The 21,145-nt window shown below is 42.3% G+C and overlaps 1 protein-coding gene across 1 annotated transcript in view; it reads right to left on the bottom strand.

The window, feature by feature from the left end:
• Positions 1 to 168: 168 nt before the first annotated feature.
• The window catches only part of KCNJ6 (potassium inwardly rectifying channel subfamily J member 6), a gene marked incomplete at both ends in the record, with an annotated part of 114,723 nt that continues 93,746 nt past the window's right edge, over positions 169 to 21,145 (bottom strand). The window contains one exon of the mRNA XM_080363200.1: positions 169 to 494. Coding sequence (XP_080219326.1) covers positions 169 to 494 — 326 coding nt within the window. The remainder of the gene's footprint in view (positions 495 to 21,145) is intronic.

Raw genomic sequence — 21,145 nt, 5'->3', positions numbered from 1 at the left:
TCTCTTCAGTTTAAATTGGGCAGGTACATATTTCGTATCTTAAGTATTTATTTTCCTGGAATTAACAATAACAAGGAAGAAAAAAAAAAAGGCATGTTGGAGAAAGAAAAGGGGAGCAAAGAAGGAGAAGATAAAGGAGATGGTGTGGCCCTTGTGCCTCTGGTGGTTCTACACTTTGGATTCATTCTCCAAGTTGGCCACATCACCATTTCTCTCATTTTGGTCATCTTGATTCTTTTCTTCCTCTTCAGTTTCCAGCTCAGCATGCTGGTCCAACTTGCTGGAAACAGACCACGTCAGGGGCAGCTGGGCTCGGCTGGCCATCTCTGCCAGCTCTTTGGCACTGTAAACTGGTGTGTTGGTCTCATATGTTTCATGAAAACTGTTGTAGTCAACTTCATAAAATCCATCCTCCAGAGTGAGGACAGGGGTGAAACGGTAACCCCACAGGATCTCACTCGTGATGTACGAACTTCGAGCTTGGCAGGTCATTCCTGTAACAGAAATGGAAGAAGTGCTGTAACAAGGACCCACAGCTTTCCCAAATCCTTAATCATTTTTTCTTATAGAGAAGTGTATGTAAAAAGGCACATGCCAGAAAAGAATTAGATTTAACATCATATGAGGTTGAACTTAGAAAGCAATTTTACAGTGTGTAACGTATTTCATGTCCTTTCCTTCTGTGCATGTACATAACAACAAGTGCTAAGTCTGTGAGCAAAGATTAACGTTGCTTTATTAAATGCAGTTCTTCCCGTGTTTCATCAATGGGTAACTCACCCACTGATGAGTCTCAGATGGTTTCTTGAGAGCATATGTGTCTTGCACCATGCCATCCTTTGGTTCCCCGACATGTAACAAACCCATGCTACTATGTTCAGCACTTACCCAGGGTAACTGAGGAATTTATACAAAAGCTTTTCTCTGCCAGAACCAAGCCCTGAACCTGAGATCCGTGGGTTCACTTGGCTCCTCTAAAGGTAGGAGCAGCCCTTTAGTTATGCTGCTTTGAGGTTTGAACTGGTGGACAATCCACAAATGTCAGCAAAACTCCTGAAGGACGTTGTGATAGTGTGTGATTTTGACTTCAGATAACAGGGACTAACTTCTTTGTTACCTTCCACTTACAGCTCTGGGAGCTGCTATAGGGAAAAAAAAAATCTGTAAGATACTGTATTTTGTTGAGAGGCATGCAAACAGGCAGCTGTTTCAAGCTCAAAGTGTAGTCTAGGGCATCCTCTGGGTGAAGAAACACCGGCTGTGGCAGGGGCCTGTGATTTGGAGAACTTGCCCCATCTTAGGTAAACCACTCAGGGAAGCACTACAATAAAATATTAATGCTCAAGAGTGAAGGGGGAACCCAGTGGACCAGGAAAAAGAAGCAAAAACATGCTGCCAACTAAAAAGGAGTATGTGGAGAGAATGTGATCGTTTTCCTTTAATTAGTTGCACATTATTAGCTAAGTATTACTAAGCAAAATCCAGCTGAGCAGTATGTGTCAAATACTTAGTAAATACAGTTACATAACCCCTGGACAAGCCTGCCACACATCAGTTATTTAGAAGGTAATCATAAGCAATTTTAAAAAATAAGTTTAATTTTTTGGGCAGAAATGGTAGTCCGTAGAAAGGCACATTTTTTCTCTGCACTGCTGGCATCATATAAAGTCATACAGAAAGTCTCAGGAAGAGGAAACTTTGGTAGTTTAATATCTCTGCTCTTTTACAGTGCTGTGCAAACTGCTTCACATAATTCTGCCTTCATTCTCTTCAGCCTCCTCTCCAAGCTCAGACAGCTTTCTTCTGATAGGTGAAAGCTGCCGTTTCTTGTCTTTTTCACTTACAACATCACATTTGGAAAGGCATTTACCCACTGTTACCACCCTGTGGTACTTCAGCCCTTCTCCAGCACTTCTCTGCACTTGCTGCAGTGCCTCAGACCCTGCAGAGCAGTGGGTGACTGTCAGGGAAAGCTTCAGCATGAAAACTGCTGCACCATACCTACCTGCTACAGCCAGGCAGAAATGCGACTGTACTTCAACCCTGCTTACTCACCTAATTTCTTTTTCCTTATGCCTGACAAAAATACTCAAGCCTTCATTTTTCTCGGTTTTGCAGAACAAGGCATGTTCCTATTTCAAGTCTCAAGTAACGCATCAATGGAAATATAAAGATCTTACCATTTTTCTGTTCATTTCACAATTGTGAAGCGGGGAAAGGACACAAAATCATCTCTTGTTAGATTTCCTATGCAATTTTTAGTCCAAAGGAGATCTTCTTTCCCACAAAATGACAGAGGGAGAGGAACTTTGCAGCTCATGGAGCACTATACATCTGAGAAACAAGCTGCGCAGCAGCCTCCCCACAGGGTCATTAGTTTTGCAGCGCTCTAGCAGACCCAGAATCACGGGTGCAGTGCTGGGTAGAATGCCCTGCCCCAGGAGGAGGGCATCAGCAGGCTGGGGGCAGAGAGGGCTGGCTGCAGGGTCTCTGCTGCTATCTTGGGCACCCCTCTGGGCTGGTCTCCTACCAGTTCCTTTGCTGCTCCTTGGTGGCGCAATGAGATCAGTGACCCTTTGGATGGGTTTCCCCAAAGGAGTGTGCCCTTCCTAAAACTGTAGTGTTTCTGATCCCTCTCTCTGCTGCAGAAATTTAATTTCGAAGCGATCAGGAAATCTGGAGTTTTCATTATAATGGTGATGAGGTTAAATCAAAAAACCCATATCAACCCTGAAGTTCCTCTGAAACCTTCCTGTGCTCAGATCGAGTACTCAGTGATCCTGAGGATTTGGTTAGGAAACACTCATTTGTCTGGTGGGAAAGAGGGGGTCAAATTTCTGCAGGAGGTGAGAAGATGAAGTGAATTATGTTAGAGTTAGAGCTCATTAAAAACAAAGGAGCATCTGAAATTTTGACCTGTCTCAGTTTTTATTTTAGTCTCTCATTCAGCAATGATTTAATACCTGTTTCTTTTCTACAGATGATAGATGAAATACTTTCAGAACTAGAAGGAAAGAGGTCTGATTTTTCAAGCAAGTAAGTTGAAATCAAGTAAAAGACTTATCTAGTGAGGGATGTGTGTATGAGAGAGACCTTATAATGTCTCTAAGGGTTTGGGAAAGGTAATACAGAAAAAAAAAACGTAAGTGGATCACAAAGATTCCAGATTAAAACATGCCACAGTTGCGGAGAACCTTGAAGTGATTGCCAGTGTGACCTGAATGGCTCTGGAAGCAGAACAGAGAGATTTCTGCAGCTCTGCACGGTACAGCTTCAGCAGCCTCTGCCTGTGCTGGCTCAGAGGTCCTTCAGCTCTGCAGTCAGCAGAGTTTCTGGAATGTTTTCTCTGCATTTACACCCTTATCATATATTATGGTGTAATTTACACACATTTTATTATACTCCATGTTTTAATTTGCCCTGTAAAAGGAAATGTGACTTATTTGTTGTAAGTTCTGAGCATGCCTTTGATTGACAGAGGAAGCTGCATTTTGTGTGAGGAAGTTTTAGGCTTTAGGTTTCTAAGTATTGCGTGATTTATTCAGTAATTGAATGGTTTATATGTAGCCATAGTTCTGCTGCACAATGACTTTAAAAATGATTTTGGTCTGACATTTTGACTAGTGTCTGCTTTTAATTGGATCTCTTCAGGGAGAATGAAAGCTGGGGAGCCTTTGGAGCTACTTAGCCCAGCATTAATTTGACTTCTTCAAAATAAGCTGGGAAGTTAAGAGACCCAAATAATTCATTCTAAATTAACTAAAACTATAACTGGAAAGAATGGTCTAGTTGAGAAGGAGCTTTGGAGACCAACAAAAACCACAAGGCTTATGTCTCAGGCCTTGCTGTGATGGGTGGTGGTGGAGGAGCAGCTGCCTGCCCCTGCCTGTCCTGGGTCTGCAGCTCCCCACGCCATCTGTCCATCTGTCCCCGCTGCCTGGCATGAGGGACAGCAGTGGTGTGATTAGGTTGCAGGGCAGCGGGCTGACACTTGCACCTGTTCTCCTCGCTGCATACTGTATTTTAAAAGCACTGTGAGCTGGTGAGACCTCTGATGGTTGCCCTTAATGGCTGTCTCACGCCTTTAAACTCAAAGCATTTTTAATCAGCTGTAACGAGCCTTTGTATATGTTGCAGGTTTCTGTTAGGTCTTAATGACAGCTCTTCGGTTTGTTTGTTTTACGTGTGCACAGGCTAGGCAATCATGACTGAGTGTTGTGCAAATACTTGATTGCAGAGCAAGTTACCTAAGCAGTAGTTAATTGCTATCTTACTTCATTGTGTTTTTCTTTATTATTATTATATTTAATGTTTAGTTAAAGCTTTGTGTGCTGTGACCAGCGTCATAAGAGTTGCCACTTCCCTGTGAAAGACACACACCATGGTGGATACTGTTCTTTCACTCCCCTGTTCCCATTCCTGGCTCAGAGCTACGCAGTCAGAGTTGCAAGATGAATTTTGTTCTTGTTTTATTGCAGAAGGCAAACTAAATTATGGGGATTAGGTGAAGGAGACTTTTTTTTTAGGCAGCCAGTCTAACATGGCAACATTTTAATTGCTTTGCTTTCAAATGGGAACAAAACAGGTCCTACTAGCTCCGTGTGCCTATTAGCTCCATGTACCTGGAATCAGCAATTAGTTCCTACTTTGGATAGTCCTGTCATCATACAGGACTAACTAAATTAAAATGCGTAATTAAAACTTTAATTTATCCTCTAAATGCTTATTATTCCTGTTCAACAGGTGGGGAGCTGAACAGCACAGAGACTTGAGCAGTGCTGCAGAGTGAAGGGCGGCTGGTGAGCAGGAACCAGCCAGCTGAGCCACTTTCTGTCTGCGTTTAATTTGACACACGGCCGGGCTCCTGCTGCAAGGTACCTGGGCTGGGGTGGGGCTGCTGGGCACCTGCCCATGGGTTAGGCTTTGCGGGGCTTGATCACATCCATGACATTATATCCTGTTTGCTTCAACAAGAAGTTGGGACCAGGCTCTGGCTTCTGATAACACGTGGGCTGTTCCTCTCCAGAGCACAGGCTGTGGTGGCTCCCTCTGCCTGACTGGGAGCGTGGAAACTATTTCAGTGCACCTCATCAGCATTTTTTCTTGCAGCTAGAATGGAAAGGTTTTATCAAACTTAATATTTGTATCATGCAGTCTATGAAAATGACAGAATAATTCCCTTAAGCTGTTGCCGATATGCGGGTAAGGCTACAACCCCACCTTTGACTGATTAGAATTGATAACAAAGTTGATGCCGCCTCCAAATTCATTACTCTTGAAAAGTTGCCTTGTGCAGTTATTTCGAGGTTACAGTTTGTTCATGCTGTCTACTGCTATTTAGGCTTATGCTTTGCACTGTCTTACAGTGCTACAAGGCTTTGGAGCAGTGACCCAGAGTGGTCTGATGTATTTCTTCACAGTACACTTAATTTAAGATTTTGTGGTAGCTTACACAATAATATGTTGTGTCATGCACTCTTACCATATACTATTTCCCTTTGTCATGGGAGCTATCAAATGTAAAATGCTATGAAAAAGTTAGAGGGAAAAGGGTACTTCGGAATAATGGAATCAAATACGTATTTGGGCTGAAATGCAGTGATTCTCAGCTCTAGGTCAGCCTACTGCAGATTACACACAGCGACAGCCTTCTTCAGGTCTTTTTTTCACTTGAGGTGGTCTTTATTATAACAGAATTTTTTATTTTAAAATTGCACTCCTGTGATTAAAAAAAGTACTCAAAAAGAAGTACTGATTGCATCTTTTTGTCTGACAGCCACAATGTCAAGCTGATTTCAAGGTTCAGCAGTTTCCTGCTGGCCCTTAGCAGAATGGGGGAGACTTTCCGTTGCACAAATGGAATGAGATGTCCCATAAGAATGACCTATTTTCAATCATTGCATGGGAAGTTTGCTTCACAGTTCAGTCTGGAGTAAGACCTCAGCAGCAGAGGACTCAAGTGTGCACAGAAAACAGTGGTGTCCCCATTTCCAGGGTGAGTAGAGTTTCACTACAGAATTTGGTCTGGGGTATCCAGCTGGGAGTTGAGACATCCACATGCATGTGCAATGCTGCTATTATATTGCTTTCACCCTGTTTTGACTCATAACATCCTTTGCTGAAGGATCACTATAGAGGTTTTGATCTGCTTTGTCAAAAGGTTCATTTGTATCACAAGAACCTTTTAAAAACAAACCCAAGCATGTAGGAAATTCTTCACCTCTTGACATTAATTCCTACAGCCTCTGTGTCAGTGTTTCTACAGTTTGGCTGTAGGAATTATGAAGGAGGGAAGGTGCTGACCTATAGTGTTAGAGCTGACTTTTGCACCTTGCCTGGGACAACAGTAAAGATGGGAGAATTTTACTTAGACACTGTGATAATGACACTACTACTGAAGTACTTAGATGAATGCAGACCTAGTGTCTGAAACTCCAATATGGTGCTCAAAAAGCTACAGTGACTTTCTAGCTTCACATGAGCCAGCAGTGTCCCTGGCAGCCAAGAGGGCCACCCGTGTCCTGAGGTGCATCCAGCACAGAGTTGCCAGCCAGGCCAGGGAGATGACTGTCCCGCTCTGCTCTGCACTGGTGCGGCCTCACCTGGAGCACTGTGTGCAGTGCTGGGCAACACAGGATAAAAAGGATATAAAGCTGCTGGAGAGTGTCCAGAGGAGGGCTACGAAGTTGGTGAAGGGTTTGGAGAGGAAGCCGTATGAGGAGCGGCTAAAGTCACTTGGTTTGTTCAGCCTGGAGAAGAGGAGGCTGAAGGGAGACCTCATGGGGCTACAGCTTCCTCACAAGGGGAGGAGGAGGGGCAGGTGCTGATCTCTTCTCTCTGGTGACCAATGACAGAACCTGAGGGAATGTCAGGAAGATGTGCCAGGGGAGGTTTAGGTTGGACATGAGGAAAAGGTTCTTCCCCCAGAAGGTGGTGGAGCACTGGAACAGGCTCCCCAGGGAGGTGTCACGGCCCCAAGCCTGACAGTGTTCAGGAAGCAATTGGACAATGCCCTCAGACACATGGTGTGAACTGTGGGGTTGTCCTGTGCAGGGACAGGAGTTGGACTCGATGATCCTTGTGGGTCCCTTCCAACCCAGGACATTCTATGATTCTAGGTTTGTATCTGAGCATTGCTCCTGTGTTTGCTAAGTATGACCAAGCAGTGTCCTACAAGGCAGGGAAATGGTCTCTGCCCTGATGACCTTTTGGTCTCAAATATATTGAGTGCAATATTCGTCAGTCTGCTATTTTTAGATGTCAACGAGAATGAGAAAGCAATGTGTGCTATTAAAAGCAAGCAAAAGGCTAGGAGTCAAGAACTCCTGATTGATATCTTGGTTCTGCTGCAGACACTGTGTGGGCTTTGGCAAATTATGTAGCTTTGCTGGGTCTGTCTTGTTGGTGTGCCACAAGGGACATGCTGAGATTTAGAGGCAGTAGATGTGCTTGTAGTATATTCTCTTCTTCATCTAGACCTTCGCTGTCAAATTTGTACTAAACAGTTCTCCCTGGTGTGAAAAATATTGCCTCAAAAATGTAGAGAGATTTAGAATAAAATTTCAGTAGTGCCACCAAGTTCTTATCAGAAACATTCCATATTAGTTAATAGGTTCTCTTTAATCAAGCTAAAAACCAAAACCAAAGCAAGAAAAAACTCATGTTGTACCCTGAATTCACCACTTTTTTGCAAAGACTGAAGCATCAGTTGTCATTGCTGGAAAATGTTGCAAATACCATGCTCTAGTAAGACATTTTTCCCCTCCTTTTTGTATGTATGTACATCTGGCAATATGTTTTTTTTTTCCCAGTTTTATTTGAGTAAAAAACCCCTGTAAGTATGTATAACCTCTCATTCAAAGACAGCAATGAGAAATTCCCAGGGGTTCTGATAACTTGATTCAGAAAACACCTGGAAATTGGATGTTTATCTCATCCTGAGCAATGTCCAAAGCTCATGAAAGGTGTAAAAACTGGACAGGTGTCTGTGAGAATTTCAAAGCATCTTTGCTTCAGCGTGCCTGGGTATTGGTGTATGACATCCTTGTGCTGTGGCTTATGAATGGTGTGTGTGTCTTCTCCATGTCCCAGCTATGCAGCATGGCCACTCCTGGCTCTGGTGCAGGAGCTGGAGAGATGATTGTGTGTGTGAGTGGGAGGGGAAAGGAAGGGAAAGATGTGTTTTTCCTATAAGAATATAAGGAATTATTTTTTTTTGTTTATTTGTTTTGTTTGTTTTATTTTTCCTTCTTTAACATTAAAAATGGTGCTTATTTCTGTAAATGATTTGATATTTCTATTTTCATATTTCTTATTTAATCAGATCGGATCACTATTTCTGAAATTCTATAGCTTTGATCTAATACCATCTGTGAATTCTGATCAGGGGTCTTTGTGGTAGCTGCTGCCTTCATCACACAGCTGATGATGGGCCCAGGGACAAGCTGCACATCAGAAAATGCAAGTTGCCATGGAGTGGGCTGGAGCAGCTGGCCTGACCATCACCAATGGTAATAAAATCACAGCCTTGTGGGAGAAGGCATATATTATTAGGTCACGTTTGCACAAGAGGTGAATATGCATAGGAAACTGAGCTGATGAGAAGCCATAATTTCTAGTCAGTGGGACTTTCTGACACTCCAAAAATCTACTTATTTCTGAACAAGCTGAAAATAAATAGCAAATATAAAAAAATAGAATTCATATTAACTTAAATTCTAAACAGAGTATAACATGGATCGTTCAAATCATTTTGTTTTAATTCTGACTTATTCAAATGTGATATATTGTATAATGCAGCATCTAAATAAGAAAGAGTTGTCCATGTTTTAGTCTTTTTCAAAATATTAAAAAAATGCACATATTTTTCCCCCAGTAGATTTCAATGCCAGTGAAATAATATTTTCCAGCAGAAAAATGCTGAGTTAGAAATATTAGAAATATATCAGGAATTAAATATATTTCACTGAGTATTTTGTGTCTAATTTCTTGCTTTCTAACTGCATATAGTTTAGTCTCCAAAAGGGTACATGATAAGACAGAAAAGCTTGTCTGATTTAATTTCAAATGTGCTGCCACTTTTAGCTAATACTACCATATACATTCTCAATAAATAGCTTCTCAAAAAGACAGTACAATTACTATTCAGCCAATATTTAACCTTCATTTAGCCTTATATTCAGGCCATGCCCAGCAAATCAAGCTGCCTGATGTGCATGAATTTTAATAGTTTTTCAGCTGTGCTTTTTCAAATGGATGATGATTACATTTTTCTGTCGACTAAATCTGTGAAATTTAATATATAAAATAACACAGAGTCTGACCAGGGAGAGAAGCTTGTTCCAGAATTGGCACTTGGAGTCCTTGGAAACGAGAGACTCAATTCGGCGAAGCTGGAACATGAAGTACGAGGATTTTTCACCCTACTCTGTGTTTGACTGTTGGGATACATTTATAGATTCAGAGGTTTCTCAGACATCGAATCAGCACTGCACAAGTACTTTATTTCTCCTAGCAGATACCTGCACAAAAGGACATAGTGGGATTTTGTTTTAAAGAAGCTGCAGTACATGGTTGTATCTACGGCGGCTCTGCTTTCAAAATGCAAAGTGCTGAGTAAGAGGAAGACCTGTCCTGACCTTTTAAAAATGCATTGCTATTAATTCACAGGCTTCTTCCTGAATCTTGGCTCGCAGGTGGGACGCGCTCCTCCGGTGTGGTGCGTGGGCAGCCTGCTCCGCAGCTCCCTGATCAACAGCCGAGAACAGGCAACAAAGGCACTGGGCTCCAGCTGAGCCGCCTGCTGCCGCCTCACAGAGGAAGGGTCCTGGCAGGAATTTTGTCTAAGCAGCACAACCTGACCCATCAGGGCAGCATGGAGCAGGGAGGATCCGAGGTGGCAGGGGGTGTACAGAAGACCCCAGGCAGTACATGAAGGCTAGCAGTCCTGTTTATGGTTTTGGACCTATCCAGCTGTGCTGCTAGGTTGCTTCTGTCACAGAGAGGATGACCAGTCAGCAAGAATCACAAGCTTTTGCATGACTTCTTGTTGGCTTCTTATTTTGTTTCCACAGTCATAAGCAACGTCTTAATTCTTATTCCAGAGAACCTCAGGAAATATGTAATTCCTGCAAATATCCCAGTTTGGTTGCCTTTGCATTTGAGAGCACTTTGGGATCAGTTTGTTTTATGATCTCTCTCCAGTCCCTAGATTCAGTGCTGCTGGGGAAAAACATCTCAGAGAAGCACCAAGAGTGGGGAGGGTGGGGGACACCCAGCTGCACTCTGGTGTGCAGTGATACTGTGCTACAGCTGGCTTCCTGCAGCATGATCTCAGGCTGAGAGAAGCTAAAGTCCTTTCCCTCACCTTTTATGATGGGTTGGAGGGCCATGGGAAAATCTAGCTTTGGATAAAAGAAGGGTGAAGTAGGAACTGCTTGAGCTGTTGCATTGCTCATCTTGGGAAAGAAAGCAGTAGTAGAGCTCCTGTTATTCTCTGTCCTGCATAAACCCAAAGTCTAAATGTGTTTAGCACCTCAGAAGCAGGTTCGTTTCTCTCCACTCCTCGCTGAGGAGGCAGAAGATGGGTATGGGACAGATATAAATGGCATGTAGGAAATGAAGAAAACAAAATGCATCCTCTAACACTTACAAGCTTCACTGGTAAAACCCTATGCCCTTTTGAAAACCCCAGCTTTGATGTGCTTTTCAGGTGGGAACTGCTCTTTCTCAAATAAGTTCAGGCTGACATCGCAAGATGCCATCGCTCAGACGCACCTGCAGCAAACCTCCCAGGGTAATGTCCAGGGATGGTGTTAGTAGAGCTGGATGCTCTGCAGGTTTCCTGCTCAACTGCTGAGAATATAGACCCTCAATGCATTTGCCCCTGCAAAGGGATAGAAGCATTGTTTCTGTGAGAGCTCTTCCAAGATGGCATCCCTCAGTAAGTGTGCAGATGACAGGTGAGACTGTTGATCTGCTCAAGGGTAGAAAAATTCTACAGAGGGATCTGGACTGGCTGGATTGATGGGCTGAGGCCAATTGTATGACGTTTAACAAGGCCAAGTACCAGGTCCTGCACTTGGGTCACAACAACCCCAGTCAGTGTTACAGGCTCGGGGAAGAGTGGCTGGAAAGCTGCCTGGTAGAAAAGGACCCAGTGGTGTTGGTCAACAGCAGCTGAACATGAGCCAGCAGTGTGCCCAGGTGGCCAAGAAGAAGGCCAACAGAATCCTGTCTTGTATCAGGAATAGTGTGGCCAGCAGAACTAGGGAAGTGATTGATGTCCTGTACTGGGCACTGGTGAAACCCTGCCTCAAATCCTGTGTTCAGTTTTGGGCCCTTCCCTACAAGGCAGACATTGAGGTGCTGGAGAGATTTCAAAGAAGGGCTAATAGTCTGGTGAAGCGTCTGGAGCACAAGTCTGATGAGGAGCGGCTGAAGGAACTGGGGCTGTTTAGCCTGAAGAAAAGGAGGCTGAGAGGAGACCTTATCACTCTCTACAACTACCTGAAAGGAGGTTTTAGCATGGAGGGTGTTGGTCTCTTCTCCCAAGGAAGAAGCAATAGGACAAGAGGAAATGGCCTCAAGTTGCACCATGGGATGTTTAGATTGGATATTGGAAATATTTCTTCACAGTAAAGGGTTGTCGGGCATTGGAACAGGCTGCCCAGGGAAGTGGTGAAGTCACCATCCCTGGAGGTGTTTAAAAGGGGTATGGATGAGGTTCTTAAGGATATGGTTTAGTGCCAGTGTTAGGTTAATGGTTGGACACAATGATCTTAAGGGTTTCCTCCAACCAAAATAGTTCTATGATTCTATGATTCTATCCTTTAAGACGTATATGCAGAGAACCAATCTTTTGTGGAAAAATACAGCTGACTGCTATATAGGCTCTATGCTATGTAATGCATGGCATACACAACCCTCTTAAGGAGCATATATTAAGCACACAGTAGTAACTGGGACTGATATTAGAACAAAGACTGTTTAGGCATTGTTGGAATCCGACATTAGCATTAGTATCAAGGGATGCCTGGGAGAAAAACCCCTTTAGATGGAACGATGTTTGCTGTGAAAGAAGCATTTTCTGTAGCAGCTTGTACCTGCTGCACACTTATGCTGTCATGGCTGTGAGATAAACGTTTAATTAAAATAGATTAGTGATCTATTTCACCTCTTGCTGTGCAGACTTCTTGAACAAATAATTTGAGTCTGCATATTTGGATGGCTTTTGTTTCTCTTCTTAAAATGCTACTTACAAAGAGAAGACAACATCCAAGGTCTGTTCAATCCTGAACTTCACTGACTTAGAGCTTTTTATAAATATGTTACATTTTACTGGGGAAACGTTTGTGAACCCAGGATTAAAGACAAAACAGTGTGAACACGCAGCTTGGTATGCTGTAAATTTTAGGAAATAAGGAAGATCAATAGGCTTTTGACAACAAAATCTGTGAATCACCCACAAAGTATTCTGGTGGTTGGTTGTGGCTAACGGCATTGCTGAAGCCTGGTTTAGCTGTTGTGAAATTGGAGGAGGAGATGAAAGAGAGTTCAGGATAAAGGACTTGTTTCTGCCAGGCGGATGCTGGTGAGAAGTGGTGTTTGGAAATGCAACACAAATAAAGAGAAATCATATTCTATCCAAAACCACTTGAATTTTTGGTAAGCAACAAAATATTTCAGTGGGATTGCCCGGGCAGTTTCATAACAGTGCATCCTTTTAGGTGGGTTGGAGAACAAGTTGAATGTGGGTAGGTGGTACTTGCTTTTAGAAGAGACAGCTTGAAGAAATCGTTTTTTCTAAAGATACCTTAGCTTCAGAGGTTATATTTTTGTTTTATATTTCACCCAAAAGAGAACTGAGAGGACTGGTGTAGAGGTGCTCTGTGGTTTACAGAAGAAAGCTCTAAATCCTGATGGCATCGCTGAAATCATCATAGCTGCCTTTTGAGACGGTTGGCTATTATCACACATCAGCCTGCAAAAAGCACCTGGGCATGGAGATGTGTGAGAGCTGGATCAATCCAGCTCTATAGCAATGGCTAATAATACCACAGCTGCTTTCTGGCTCTTTAACCAAACAAACAAGCAACCAGCCCTTTCTCTGGGCATTTTGGATGAAACTTAGCTTCTTGAAGGCATAGCCTTTTAGCAGATGGTTGTTGTATCTGTGTTTAATTGAGCTGGCAGCTCTTCTCTTCTCTCTGGTGGCTTACGCATGGACCTTCCTCTAACCTCAGTCCAGTTCCAATGACTTGTTGGCACCGTAACCCTTGGAAGATGGAGAAGTTTTGCTCAAGTGTTTTGAAGCACATATCTGGTTTTATGAGTCTTCAGTGTAATAGCTGAAGGGGCTCAGTGCTGTGGTCCTGTCTGAAGGACACTGTACATGGCCCAGAGTTAACTTAGCTGCTCTGGGAGGAGGAGGAAGAATATTTAGTCTAATTTTCCTAGTATTTCAATGGTGACTTTGGATAGTAGACCTTATACTCTTTCATTTTCTTAATAGGAGAGAGTTTAAGCAAGCAAATATTTGTCCATGCTAGTATTTATTGTGCTTGATCAACTCCTTTATAAAGGTATTTTTAGGGGAAACTGTTAAACATGCTAAGCTTAAAAATTCATCTGTCATAACAATAATCTTTAATTAAAATTTAAATTAGGTTTATTGATTCAGTTATTGCTATCTTTATAATAACAAAAGAATCAGCTAGTCCCATACTTCATGCAGCTCTGATTTTTGATGAACTTTTGTAGGCTTTCTAGCAGTTATGCAAAGAAAATCATCTGCGCTGTTAAAATCCTCCCACTGAATAGCAAGTGGATTTTGATTTTTTTCCTTTTTTTTTTTTCAGTTCATAGGATGAGACTTATTAAGCTGATGCTTTCAGGTTAATAATATTGGCTATCTGTCAACTTTAGCAGTGTATTTTTGAAATGAAGGACTGAGCAAAAACTGTTTGCCTCAGGGAACGAGATGCAAAACCTTTCACTTTGAAACACTATTTAATATTTGAATTATGTCAAAATTTATATCTATGTTTTAGCTGCTTGGCATTCTGCCTGATAATAGGTGCTATTAATATATCTGCTAGTAGATCAATGACCATTTTAGAAAAAAATAATATTTAGGTTGGTTTTAATTGACTTTGGTTTTATTTGAGGTGGTAAGGAAGAAGCTGATTCTGATCTTTAATTACTGCCTAACCTTTAGCAATGAGCCAAATAAAGGAGAACAGCAGCAGTAGAATTGGGATTTTAGGAAAGCTACATTACTACTCTCCTGATATTTCTATTCTGGGAAAAAATAGGAACAACACATTTCAAGCTCTAGGCTTTTCAATGTAGCACTTTCCTCAATGTCTGAATTCATTTAAAAGGGAAAAAAAAAAAAAAGAAGAAAAAACCCAGCCAAAAGTTATTTTGCTCTGTTCCTTCTTGATGTGTTGTATTTAAACTGGCTATTTCTGAGACGAGCATAGACAAATCTATCTGATTCTGCCTCAAATATTTCCACCTGGTGATGGAGCACATAAATTCTGAGTTTCTTAGATGTGTGCACCTCATTTATGGAAACAACAAAGAGTTCTTGGGACTTTTTAGCACACCTGAATTCTCCTTAGTTTGACTATATTTTTCTCATCTGGTGAGAAAAACTAGTTGTTTGGTAAGGAAAAGATAATGAGCTTGAGACAAGGTGGCTAGGCATGTCATAAGCCGTCTGAGGAAGCAAGGAAAAGAGGGTGCTCACACTTGAAGTAGTGCAGTTCCCAGAGGAGAGGTACCTAAGATACTGCAGAGGAATTTGAAACAAAGTGACTGGGCTTTTGAAGCAAGAAGCACCGTGTATAAAAGCCTGAATAACGTCTGTGATTTGTGTTCAACACTGAACATGGGCTTGGTGTTCAGCACGGATGCTAAGCTTTTTTCTCCTGGAATGACGATCACAAAGCACTTGTTTGGCAAAGGATTATTTGTCCTGGGTGTTGCGGTGCTGGATGAAAGCTGGCTGGGTCCACGGGGCCACGAGTTGCTCCAGTCCTCCCTGGCTGTGAGCACTTGAGTTGCTTTCAGCTTTGCAACTGTGGGTTGTTTCATTCCTCTATTTCAGTCGTGAGGTGGCACTCTTCTACCAGAAGAGATAGCTTACATGGCTTTTGAGGTATACATATATGTAAACTAAGAAAAAAACCCCAAAACAATACCAGGAAAATATTGTTGAGATATTATTGCAAAAGTTACTTTCAAAATGTCTGGGCAGGCAGGCAGATGAGACACCACCAGGATGCTGTGTGTTTGTGGCAGAAATGTAGTATTTGAAGGAGATGATACCTTGCTGAATTCTCTTTGAGCTAGAGCTTAGTAGCTTACTTGATTTTCTTCTGATCCCCACACAGATTTGAGGCATTTCTGTACACCAGCTGCAGACTATATTCTTCTTCATGACAAGCACAATTACACAGTCTCTTTCTTGGAGCTTTTATTACTGCTGCCAGACCACTGCTAATTTGGAGCACTTTGTTGATATATGGTTTGTACAATGACCACTTGGCTGAAACTGGACATTCTTCACTCTGATGATATCCTACCTTTCAGAAAATAAACTAGACCAGGCTCACAGTTTCAGAAGTAAATGGGGAAAAATAATAAACCCAGGCATTGCTGGCCAAAGAAATATATCTCTAACATTGCATATGAACATTGAACATGAGGTTTTGAAAAATGTATGCCATAGCAAATGTGAAGCACAGCATCAGATTGTAGTCTCAGTCAGCAGCAGTTCAACCCAGGAGCCTCTTCCATCAGGATATAGCTATTCCAGACTGTGGACCTGAATCAGATTTCCACAGTTTTACACCTCCATGGGCTCCTTGCGAAGTCTCAAGCAATCTAGCAGATGTCTGCTTGTGAGGCAGCATCCTCTGGCTCCTGCTGTGTTCCTGAGGCATGCTTACCCTCCAGGATGGGAAAGAGAAATAAAACTTGGCATGCTTCCTATGAAATCTTGCTGATCCCTTCTCTCCTTCATGCTTGCAGGGAACCAGGCTTGGGTAGTAGGAGAGCTCAGGGACAAATTTAAAGTTACCTGTGCTTCCTTCAAACAGCGTACATCACAATATCTGGGCGGAGTAAGGGTTTGAAAACAAGGCAGGCTGAAGAAGGGGACATGAGTTTGGCTAGAGTTCAAGAAGGCATCAGAAGAATGCTGAATCCAACCAGCCCTGTGCCATACAGTGAGCCCTTCTCTCTGCTCCCATCATGACGTTTCTCCTGGCTACCAAATGAAATATACTGGCACTGTCTTCACTTTGTACTTACTCCAGGCAGAGATTTTTCTAACCAGCAAGATAAAAGAAGCAAAAACTGTGCACAAGGCACTTTACTATCTAACTAAACCTGAGAGGTGCTCCTGGGACAGGTGACAGATTGATAGGGCCACCTTGGCTTCTTCCCCTTGTTTCTCCTTGAAGCAGAGCTGAGGATCTGGGCCCTGATGTAGGTGTTCATCACCCCCCTGAGGTTGAACTCCTGCCTGGCTAATCTGAGAACAATGTAGACTGAGCAGTCTTGAAGAATGAAGACTATTTTCTTTTTAATCACATGTTTCTGAAGAGAAAAGGGAGAAAAAAAAATGCAATATCTTATTCCCAGCACAGGTGTGAGTGCTGGAAACAAAATAAAAAATGTAGCTGCACCCCAAAAATCCCAAACCCTGACATTACACATTGGTTTAAGAAGCAACTACAGAACTGGCACATGCTGGCTCCTGTGTGTGTAGATGATTTGCTGCTTCTCACTTGATACAACCAGATTATTTGCCTCTTGTGTTTCCTATCGGTTTTAAAAATTAGACTTTATTCTGGTTTTGCTGGAAATGGAGGTCAATGAAAAACAACAATACAAATGCAGAATGTATTATGCCAATAAGTTTTCATCAGAATCCAGAAGCCCAACAGGGAATGAATTGCTGAGCCTCAGAAAGGATAGTACTAGTAATGTTTGGCTCTTATTTCCTGTGACCTTTTATCTGAAAGTCTCGAAAGAAGGGAAATATTATTATTGTTTTACCAATGTGGAAATTGAGGCAGAGAGTGGTGACTTGCCTTCATGCCTCATAGAAAGTGTGTAGCAAAGAAATGCTACTGTGATGAGGATACATACATTTTGATAGCCATTTGGGGGCATGTTGGCTATCTGCTGTCCTTTGATGCGAGCCAGGAGGAGTTCTTGGCCTAAAACACTGATGCAGTTTTCATGGAGAGCTAATGTTTTGGAAGAGCATTTTTTTCAGATGCTGTTATTTCAACACAGGCAAGCTTTTGCTTGTTACCAGGGTCTCAATAGAGCTCAATATCTTTCCTAAGACCATTTCTCTCATTTGCTTTAAGCAGAACAGGGTAGAGAAAGCTTGTTTTGGGAACAGAAGGCAGATGAGATGGATCATGTCATGGAACATGAACACGTTTTCCCGGAGTCGCAATTATGCTCCCTCAGCCTTTTCCTGTTCTCTGCACAGTGGAGCTCTCCTCTTCTTTTAACAACAAATGAAAAATTTCTACTCTCAGAATAATGTCGATTTTGCCTGTGGGTGCTGTGATAATATGAGCCTGTGGCATGTGCACACGCACGCACACATGCCGAAGTGAGTGATTTTTGTGGTTCTCCTGTGCCCAAAATAGCAAATCCTTGATGTGTGATCCTTAAAAATCCTCAGTCCCTTCAAAGGCTTAATGAGATAGGTTGATTACCATCAAACGAAAATTACTTCAGTAGTATAAGGAGAGGAGAAGAGAATTTAACTGTCAGCAGTGAGACAATTAATAGATTTCAGAGAGGCACTGGGACAGTTAAGACATTGTTAAAAGAAAATAACTGGGAAATGATGGATAGATCAGGCTATTATAAGCGTATGCTGAAAGTGAACTACAAATCACCACAAAATACTATGGTATGATGGGATTAAATTGGCCAACACAATGAGTGAAGCTCTGTTGCACCACCACAGTGCAGAAACATTTGGAGTTCATATTTTTGGAAAAGTTCAATGGGATTTCCTCCCTCTCCTCACACACGAAGGCATTTGTAGTACAGAAAGCTTCACTTGATTTCTAATTTGAGAAAATGCTGTACCAAAACTCATAATTAGTTTTCTGCACAGTTTACCAGGGTAGTATTACACATTTTGGCTACAAGAAAGGCCTGTAATAAATGATAGCTCTTTCAGCCTGTTGGCAGTATACAGCCCAGCCATCAGTCTTGCAAATGTTCCTGAAACCATTGAAAAGTTGAAATAATTTGTAACTCTGGCTTAACACATTATTAATCACACAACAAAGGGTTTGGTCTGATTTAACCAGGCATACTAATGGAAAAAAAAAAAACCCTATGATACTCTCAAATGCCAGCACAGGGGTAAAAGCACAGCTAATCATATGCTGCTCCCATGATTGAATACAAGCTTCAGGCCCAGTATTTCAGGCAGCATTCCTCAAAGTTTGGTCAAGTGTGAAGGTTTTCATTTAACAAATCCCTTTGAGGGAAGGAGAAGCCAATTAATATTTCTTTTAGCTTCCTGACTGATAATGAGAAAGAGAAATATTATATGGTCCACTTGTGAACTGCCCGCTCTAGCTGTGATATGTGCCTTTTGGGCTAACCAGTCATCCTCTTTCTGTAGCTGTCAACTATCCAGCTGATGTGTTCAAAGCCAATGACAATGGCCCAATCCATTCTTCACAAAAGTCAAAAGTATCTTCTGGCTGCATTTCACACGGAATCACAGAATATTAGGGATTGGAAGGAACCTCGAAAGATCATCTAGTCCAATCCCCCTGCCAGAGCAGGAACACCTAGATGAGGTTACACAGGAAGGTGTCCAGGCAGGTCTTGAATGCTTCCAGAGTAGGAGACTCCACAACCCCCCTGGGCAGCCTGTTTCAGTGCTCTGTCACCGTCACTGAGAAGAAGTTTCTTCTCAAATTTAAGTGGACCCTTTTGTGTTCCAGTTTGTACCCATTACCCTTGTCCTATCATTTCTTGGCTTTTGGAAGAGAGTGGTTTAAGTCTGGATGGGGGTGGGTTGCAAAAGTCTCTATAGGAATGGGGTTGCTCTTCAGGATCCCTTACCTTTGTGGAGTTTCTCCAGTTTTTTTGTCTGACTGCTGATTTACATTAATGCTTGTGAACCCAAGTGTGGGAATCCATATGGAGTTTCAGCAAAAGAACTCATCCAAAGGAAGTCAGCCCAAGGTAGTGAGGATCTCATGAATTGGGTTGTTCATATCTAAATTATAATTCAGCTTCATGAACTCTGTAATACCTAGCAACAATAGCACATCAGCTTTCCACTACATACAGTGCCACAATGAAGTCAGATCAGGCTGGCCTGCTGCTGTTTAGGTTATTGTTGTACCTTGAATTAAATTGCTGCGAACAAATATCTCAAAAGAAGGAGCACAATCAGAGCCCTGACACTGCAAAACTGAATAATGTTGTAGCTCTCACTGTTGCTAACAGGAGAAAGACAGAGATTAAGATGGCAGCTGCAGAAGAAAATTCACTTTGCAGCCTTTTTACGCTGTCATATTTAAGAGAGAAAGCTACAAGTATAACTGATTAAGTATGATGCTTTAGAGGAGGATAGTTTGGATTTGCAAGAAGCTTTGAGTGTCTTGTTTTCCTACAAGTGCTTCCATCTCCCTTGGTAAGCTAATTTTAAAAGTTAATGGCCTAAATCTTTTGGTGTGTTAATGCTGCATTGTATTGCTTCCATGGTATAAAAGAGCACTAAAGCAGTCTCCTTCTATCACTGGAGATTTTCTCCTGTCCCAGGGAACTGCTGGACAATATGAGTCAGCCAGAAGGGATCTTCCATGAGCCCCGATATGTCTGGAGCAAAACCTTCTGGGGAAGAAGTGGGATGAGAGACATAACCTTACACCTTGATTTTGGGTGATGACTGTCTTGGGGCTGTAGGCTGATAGCAAAATAATTTTACAAGCTGCTGATAGAGCAAACAAACCCAAGACTAGAAGAGCACTGAAAGACTGCAAGTGGTGTTTTGCACTACCACCATTCCTCTACCCATCAGCAGATGTGGACCTGTGCCACTTTTGATTGCATACTTGGAAGAAGGCATGAAAGACAGTGAGGGATAAATGATTCCCTGCAACTTGTTTTCTCAGGTATGCTGACAAGACAATCAGTACCCTTTTTTTTTTCCCCTTTTGTGTGTGAATTACGCTTACTGGCAGGTGGCTGTGGTTGGTACACCACCTGCTCTGGGACCTCAGAAGAGGTGCTGAGCCAGCTGGGCATCAACACATCCACTGTGCAGTCAAAAGGGAGTCTAAATGAAAGGCTAGTTCTGTGGGTTGCACTATCTACCCCAATCCTGCAATGCACACGCTACATGCTCACATGATCAGAAGCAGGTGTTTTTGGAAGGTTTTTGTAGAGACCCTGAAAAAACACAGGGTGCTGCAGCAATGGTGTCCATTACAACAGCATCAATTGTGATAACATTAGTCAGAAGAAAGAGGAGACTGGCAGGAAGCAGTAGTAACTTTAGCTGGCCAGTTTTAATCTGCTATCTTAAGTTAGTCTGACTACAAGCCAGGGAAAGATACTGAAAGAGGGACTGACTGCATGGAGAGAACCCCAAACTCAGCTCTCTGTTTGCCTTGCCCCTCTGATGAGAGTACAAATCACGGTAAGCCAACATGAACAGGGCATCTAAAAAAGGAAACAGAAGTGAATAGGCAATCAGATAGGTCACTGTTGCAACTTGATGCCATCATATAGCAATAGCTTAAACTTCCTGCCACTTAATTCTGTTGTCATCCAAGAGCCTAAACAAACTCCCAGCTTTCCCGATTCAGACTGGTTGTTTTCCACACAAGAGCTTAAACTTTTTGGTTTTTTTTAGTTGAAGGAATGATCTCATCAGAGTTAGTCTGAAATCAGAGATGTGGACAAGTCTTAAGCACAGATGATGGTTCTCCTCCATTTCAGGTAAAGGAACTGACTTTGGGCCTATATATTCCTTCTTCATCTCCTACCTGGGCAATGCAATTTAGTTCAGTAGGGCATAAAACCATGGGTCCAATCTATGCCAAATGCTGAAGCACTTCCAGAGACA

Source organism: Nesoenas mayeri, assembly GCF_963082525.1.
Source record: "Nesoenas mayeri genome assembly, chromosome: 1".
Taxonomy (NCBI): Eukaryota; Metazoa; Chordata; class Aves; order Columbiformes; family Columbidae; genus Nesoenas; species Nesoenas mayeri.
This window is presented reverse-complemented; position numbering and strand designations above follow the sequence as displayed.